Source organism: Wolffia australiana, chromosome 10 (genome assembly GCF_029677425.1).
Source record: "Wolffia australiana isolate 7733 chromosome 10, ASM2967742v1".
NCBI classification, from domain to species: domain Eukaryota; kingdom Viridiplantae; phylum Streptophyta; class Magnoliopsida; order Alismatales; family Araceae; genus Wolffia; species Wolffia australiana.
Window position 1 is genome coordinate 3,441,247 of NC_135844.1, and position 7,825 is coordinate 3,449,071.

At 35.5% G+C, this 7,825-nt stretch overlaps 1 protein-coding gene across 1 annotated transcript; it reads left to right on the forward strand.

The window, feature by feature from the left end:
• The first annotated feature begins 3,737 nt into the window (after positions 1–3,737).
• LOC144708708 (Thioredoxin superfamily protein) lies at positions 3,738–6,463 on the forward strand. Its single transcript, XM_078582132.1, has 2 exons — positions 3,738–3,914; positions 5,826–6,463. Exons 1-2 carry the CDS (start codon positions 3,776–3,778, stop codon positions 6,071–6,073), a joined length of 387 nt encoding a protein of 128 aa, XP_078438258.1. The 5' UTR covers positions 3,738–3,775; the 3' UTR covers positions 6,074–6,463.
• Positions 6,464–7,825: the final 1,362 nt, after the last annotated feature.

Consider the following 7,825-nt stretch of genomic DNA (forward strand, 5'->3'; position numbering starts at 1 on the left):
TTCTTGCTTTGGAAATTATCAGCTTATTATCATTTTTCGTTTTTTCTCATGTGCGATTAAGTTTGGGACTGTAGTCATCTTCATTCATCGTTACCCATTGTCTTCCAATGTAAGATGAAGTATTTAATCATTTTATCATCATCGTCATCATCCAATCTCTGGGAGAGCCGTCATCTTCATCCATTGATTTCTAAGGAAAGACGAAACATTTAATCATGCTATCGTCATAGTCATCTTGTTTCCAAGAGCAGCCATCGTCATCCATGGGTTGGTATTGTCGTTGTCATCATCATCATCATTAGTCAAGCCTAACATAGATGATGATGATGATGAAATTTCTTGGCTGAGTATGACGATGACAAATGCGTCATCATCCGCCAACTCTGGATTTATTCATGTAAATGAAATCACGAGCTGCGAGTAATGCTTATTTTTTGTAGGCTTTTGTTTTATAAATATCGTCGTAGTCAATCCTAACATAGATGATGATGATGCTGATGAAACTTTTTGGCTGACGATGATGATGACAACTGCGTCGTCATCTGCCAACTCTGGATTTATTCATGTAAAGGAAATCACGAGCTGCAAGTAATGCTTATTTTTTGTAGGCTTTTGTTTTAGAAATATCATCATAGTCAAGCCTAACATGGATGATGATGATGATGACGAAGATGAAGTTTTTTGGCTGACGATGATGATGACAAATGTGCCATCATCAACCAACTCTGACTTTATTCTTGTAAAAGAAATCACGGGCTGAGATTAACGATTAACTTTTGTAGGCTTTTGTCTTATAAATATCATCATTAGTCAAGCCTAACATAGATAAAGACAATGATGATGAGGAAGATTTTGGCTGAGGACAACGATGGCAAATGCTTTGTCATCCGCCAACTCTGGCTTCATTCCCGGCAATGAAACCACAAATGGCGAATAATGTTTAATTTTTATTGGCTTTTGTCTTACAAATATTCTCATCATGGTTTTTTCTTTGCATTCGGCACCAACAATCTTTATGGCCTAACGTTGCAATACAATTAATTTATCTTGTGAGTTTTTTTTACTTAAAAGGAAGCATAAAAGAAAGGGAATAAAAGCAAGACGATTATTTCAATTCCAAGTTCCATTTTTTGTAAATTCCGATTAATACCCCCGAGCAGTATTTTTTTGCTGGTCTTTTCTTCTGTGGTCTTACTTAAATCTCGTACATTTAAAAGTTGATTATTATTAACAGTTATACTATTTCAAACTCTCTGGTTAAAAATATACTCACTTTAATGATATCATGGCATAAAGAAACTATTTTATTTTTTGAATAAATTTTAATTAATAACCCTTAGAAGGTGCATTGTTCTGCTCATCTTTTCTTTTGTGGCGCTGCAGTATAATATGTAAATTTGAAAGTCCCTTTTCTTTTATTCTCTGTAAGTAATTACAGTCTCCCCATTTAATGATACAGCAGTATAAAAAAGCTATTTTAATTCAAGTTTCAACTTTTAAGTTCCATTACAGAGTTTTCATTTTTAATAAATTTTGGTTGACACCCTCAGCAGATGCAATATTCTGATCACGTTTTCTTCTGTCATGGTATTGTGAAAATTTTATATTTAAAGTTTCTTTCGATTATTAAAAGAATTACATTTTCACTCTCCGTAATTATATATATTCTTCGTTTGAATGGATATGATAGTATAAAGAAAGTATGTAAATCCCATGATTCTAATTTCAATAAATGTAAACTAATAACCATGAGAAGTTACATTGTTCTGCTCGTCTTCTATAGTAATGATTGTGTAAAAAATTAACATGTAAAAAATTATTACAAATAATATAGTAATGATCGTCTTCTAAGTTTTACATGTAAAAAATTATTTATATTACAAATATAGCTTTTCAAACCCTATAAAAAACATTATCATGTTTTAATGCTACAAAACTATTTGAATTCCAAGTTTCTGCTTTTAGTTAATGTTTATTGGTTCCCCTGACTAAATGTTTATTTTCTTATCATAATTTCTTCTGTGGTGCTACTATAAAAATTTTACATTTCAAAGTTTATATATTACTAAAAAATACTAATTCAAAATATGCAGTTAAAGACAAACTCTTGTTTTCATGGCACCATAACACAAAGAAACTATTTTAATTCGGTTTTACTTTCAATGAGATTTCAATCAAGAACCCAGAACAGATGATTTTTCTGTTTGTTTTTTCTTCTATTGTTCACTGGCAATAGCTGTACACTTAAATTTTACTTTATATTATTCCATACTTCATAGTAAAAGCCTTCTCTTGCCTTAGAGATACCATTGTAAAAAGAAACCATTTAAATGAAAAACCCTGAGTAGCTGCATTTTCTGCTCATCATTTCTTTTGTAGTGATACTGCAAACATTTTACACTTAAAAGTTTATTTACATTGTTAAAAATATCTTTTAAAACTCTATAATTAATGGCATTCATTTGAATGTCAAAAATCATAGAACAAATAAAATAATTTAATTCCAAGCTTCTAATTCAAAATTTAATTAAGACTCAGAATAGATGCATTTTTCTTCTCATCTTTTCTTCTATGTAATTACCGTATAAATTGTACGTCTGAAGACTCCGAGGGGAATAAGTACCAGCTTCTGACAAGAGGATTCCTCACCGAGCAGGAGAGGTCTCACAATTGTGACTAGTCACGTTTTGTCGTGTGCACGGGCAAGTGGAGTCTGCGTGTAATTTGGAATATGTACGTTCGCTCCATCGCTCCGCGCCTTCAAATTCTCACAAACACTAAATATTTACAAATATAAAACCTCCCCGGTGGCGTCCATAGGACAACCCTTTGGTAGGGTTGCAACTGGCAACAAATTTTGCCAACAAAATATTTATGTATATTATTAAAGAAGTATTTTTAAAATCTTTGTAGTAAAAAATACTCTCCTATTTAGAGGATACCATACTATAAAGAAACAATTTTAATTCATTTCAAATTGTCAGTTTCAACTTTTAATAAAATTTAAGTGATCTCCCTGAATAAATGCATTTTTGTGCTCATCTTTTGTTTTGATGTGTTTCTGTAAAAGTTGGAATTTTAGATTTCAGTCATATATTAAAAAAAATCATTATTCCAAGCTTAGCAGTTAAACTCACCGGTATAGTGCAGGGACGAGGACAGGACAATTTTTTCATCCAGGACGAAAAAATCATCCCGTCCAAGGTTACGTACAAAAATCGTGACAAAAATTTGTCCCTGGGACGACCGGACGGGATGGTTTTCGTCCCGTGGGACGACTGACTGTCTGGATGATGGACGGTCAGAGAAGGACGAAAAGATCCAAGGGTTGAAATCTAGTCACGTGGCCTTGCTATGACATTTTGCATCAAAGTCCCTGTATTTTTACGCGCGCCAAACTGACGTCGCTCAAAAGTTAATTGTACATATGTTCCTCAGCATTCTCTCTCCTCTGTATATCACTAAAAATTTAGAAATATCCATATTAATTCAATGACACCCTGGAACTATTTTTATTGGATTTTTTTGTCGGGGACAAGGGACGGAACGGAAATTCATCTCGGGACGACTGGACGGCACGGTTTTAGTATCATCAGACGAAAATTTCATCCCGTCCACGTCCCTAAACTGAAACCGGACGTCGGACGGGACGAAAAACCGTTCCGTCTCACTTCCGGGACGATCCGGCACTATACTCACCGACGGTGATCAGATCCAGGGCTATATATACGGCCGATATGAGTTTATATTTTTTGAGAATTAGGGAGAAATAACGATGCCTCTAACGACGATCGACGCTTCCGTAGCGAATTTCGCGGCGATGTTCGATAGATTCAAAGCGGACAGATCTCGGAAGAAGTTTCTGCTGTTTCTGGCCGACAAGGATCCGGTCTCCAATTTGAGTTGGTGTCCTGGTATAATTTTCTTCCGTTTCTGTTCTTGTTGTAGGCTTGATCTGGTCGATCTTAGCTGCTTGCGGTGTTCTTGGAGCACAGGATGAGGATTAGGTCTGATCCGGTTCGATTTTTTTTTTGTGGATTATGATCGGAGGATCATCTTCTGTCGAATGTTGAATCTCTCTATGAGGTCGGTCTGAGGCGGCGGAAGCAAGATCCGTGTGCGTATGAGTGAAATTGGCTTGTGGATTTGAAATAAGTTCGGATTAGGAATGATATGTGGCTTAATTCCCTTGAAACTTCTTAGATTTTTGGTGGACTCGTCATGTTACACTCAGCCAAAAATCTGAGCATTTGGTTAAATGACCTGAACATTGGTGTTTTGGATAATCTTCAAATTTTAGATGAAGATTTAGGGCTATCCTGTTTACATCTGGTCTATCTCAGCTGTTTGCTGTGTTCTTGGATCGCAGGATGAGGATTAGTTCTGATCCGGTTCGATTCTTTGTTTTCTGTGTGGATTATGATCAGAGGATCATCTTCTGTCGCATGTTGAATCTCTCTAAAAGGTCGCTCTGAAGCCGCGGAAGCAAGATATGAAATAAGTTCGGATTAGGGAAGAGTTGTGGCTTTTTCCCCTTGAAATTTCTTAGATGTTAGGTGAACTTAACTGGTCACAATTGGGCCAAAATCCGTGGAGAATTTGGTTAAATGACCTGCACATTAGTGTTTCAGATAATCACCAAAATTTAGATGAAAATTTAGGCCTATCCTATCTACATCTGGTCGATCTTAGCTGCCTGCGGTGTTCTTGGATCGGACGATGAGGATTAGTTCTGATCCGTTTTGATTTTTTGTCTTCTGTGAGGATAATGATCATAGGATCATCTTCTGTGGGATGTTGAATCTCTCTAAGAGGTCGTTCTGAGGCCGCGGAAGCAAGATCCGTGCGTAATCGGCTTGTGGATATTGAATAATTTCTGATTAGGGATGGGATTTGGCTTTATTTCTCTTGAAATTTCTAAGATTTTAGGTGGACTTTGCAGATCACAATTAGGCTAAAAATCCGTGGAGCATTCAGTTAAATGACCTCAAAATTAGTGTTATCGATTATCTCCAAATTTTAGTTAAAAAAATTATGCTAATCCTATGTACATTCGAATTTTCTTCCTATATCTTTCAAATTGTACTGTTGCAGGTCATCAATCCGTCAAGATCAAGTATTAAATGTCTTCATCATGGTTTTAACTTCTCCTGAGGTTAATCATACTAAATTTTATCAACTTCATCTTGTTTTCTGGATTAAACTTCAAATTAGGATCAAATCTAGCGGTCAGAATCAAACATAGAATTAGAATCACATCTAAACTCTGGCAATGGATGACGAGCCGCCATCCGTTCCGTCCTTACCATTATCAGTCAATCATCTGTCCTGGCCTTCATGCCTTCTGTTCCGTCCCATTCTGTGGCCGAGTGATGGTGATCCGTTCCGTTCGTCCTGTTATCCACGGCATTCTAACATCTCAATATTAACGGTTTTATATCAATTAACACCATATTTGGGTGTTAATAGACCGATCATTTACCCCACTTTGCTTTGCCAAACTCACTTCCATATAGACTTGTGAAACAAAAATCTATTGCATATGATCAAATGACTTCGAATTTTGTTTCATTAACAGTCCCACCAAGGTTTAAGATGAAACTTTTGATGTTGGATCATCATCCCAATCTTCATCCCATTTCCTTGCAGACTGCAATGTAAAATTGTCGCAAATCTTAAACCTTGCAGATCATCGCCCAGATCTTCCTCCTTGATGAAATCCGATTCCATATCGACTTGCCGAATAAAGATCTATTGCATAGGATCGAATGACGTAAATTATTATTTGATCAACAATTTTACCAAGGTTTATGATTTTATTTCAGACTGTAATGTGGCGGAGCCGGTGATCTACAAGAAACTGGAGGCGACGGCGGAGGAGGTGGTTATGTTGAGGGCCTTCGTCGGGGATCGTCCCACGTGGCGGAGCGCTGGCCATCCATTTCGAGAGGATCCGGTTCTAAAGATCAAGGGGGTACCCACGCTGATCCTCTGGGACAATGACGCCATCGCCGGTCGTCTCGAGGACTATGAGGCCCATCGTCCAGGTAAGATCGACGCCCTCCTTGTCTAGATTATCTCTCCAGATGGAGAGAGACATAGATATATATACATATATAGATAGAGAGAGACATGGATGTGAATGATGTGGCAGTATGCAATTGGTTGGGATAAAATGTGAGAGTTGACCAATTGAAAATGTGGTGATGGGATATTTGGAGGGGAAGCTGATCGTAGAGAGAGATGGATAGGTAGAAGGGGGATGACGTGGCAAAATCCTATTGGTCAGATCCATTTCTGAAGGTATGAATAATTTATCTGTCGAGAAGGTATGAATAATCTGTTGAGGATGTATGAATAGTTTGCATAGGATCCATGTAGAGAAGGTATGGATGGGCTATATGTTGTGAAAAAAAACTAATTTTAAGAGGTTTTATATCTGATGTTGGAATTTATCTCTTCATTTGGGTTTACCATATCATAGTGATTGAGAATAGGAATTAAGTCGTTTTATTGATGCATGCGATGAAGGCATTGCATTAGCATGAATCAAGTGTAGAAATTCTTTTGCAGTTCTTAAATTTAATGTTTAATTCATTATAGTAATAGGAGAGAATATGGATGATAAAAAAGTTTGATGTTTGAAGAATGGATTAGTGAAATAACATCCCAGAGTTAATAATGGTGGATAGAGAGAGAGATGTGTAGAGAGAGAAAGGGGGAAGGTTTAACTCATTTTAAACAGATGATAGTCATGTTTTGGATGAGGAGAATGAATGAAGACAATGTCATTATAGAATGAATTCAAATAACAATTCAATTAGAGAGGAAAGACGGGATGTATACTTAGAGATTTTAGGACTGGATTTGGTGAATTATTATTTGAAACATTGATATTAATTTATTTTTTTAAAGAGAGGTTCAATAAACATGGCTCAAGGAGAGAGAGGGCATGCATCTGTTTTAGATAGGCTTAGAGATTTTTTTTCAGATTTTGCTAATTATTTCCGAAGAGGAAAATAATTTAGAATGAAACAAGATTAGAGAAGTGAGACTTTTCCTAGATGATCTGTGAAATTTTAGAATTTTTTTTATGATATTAAGAATTTATTAATGAAACGCCTTGATAATATAGATATCAGAGGGTCATCACACATAGCATTATCAAAACAAAATAAGAAACATTGACCTTCATTGAAATTTCTCAATTTATTTATGTAATGACAAACTTTTGTGTAAAATACAGTAGGGTTCTCAGGGGATATTAGTTTGATTTTAGAACCAAAATAAAGAAAATCTAGCAGGATTCGTCATTCGTGAGGTTTTTGACATTTGAGAAGCATCTACATTGACATTCTTGCATCTATCCAAAACTGAGCAAGACTCATGGCTAGTAGTTGAAGCTGAAAAATATGCTTTCTCTTTGGAAATTTTTGTCTACTGAATGTGTAGATTATCTAAAGATCTATCCATCTTCATTGGAGAAACTGATTATAATTTGATCTGCCTTTGGATTGGAGAGATTGACTGTAGTTTAAAGCTATGTTGATTGAAATATTTAAATCCATATTTAGAATAATTGATTTTCAAGCTGTTTTTCATCATTTATAGTTTCATGTCGCATATCAAAGAAACAAAATTGTAAGAAAGTGGCGAGAAATTAATAAATTTCACTTCAGATAAATGGAAATTTAAGACCATTACTTCCACGAATAATTTATAATAAATTCAATATATTTATTTGCCTCAAATAATAGGAATTTTTTGTATCCGTCCCTTCGAACTATGAGTCATTGTTCTCAATACTGTCATAGAGTTTGTAACA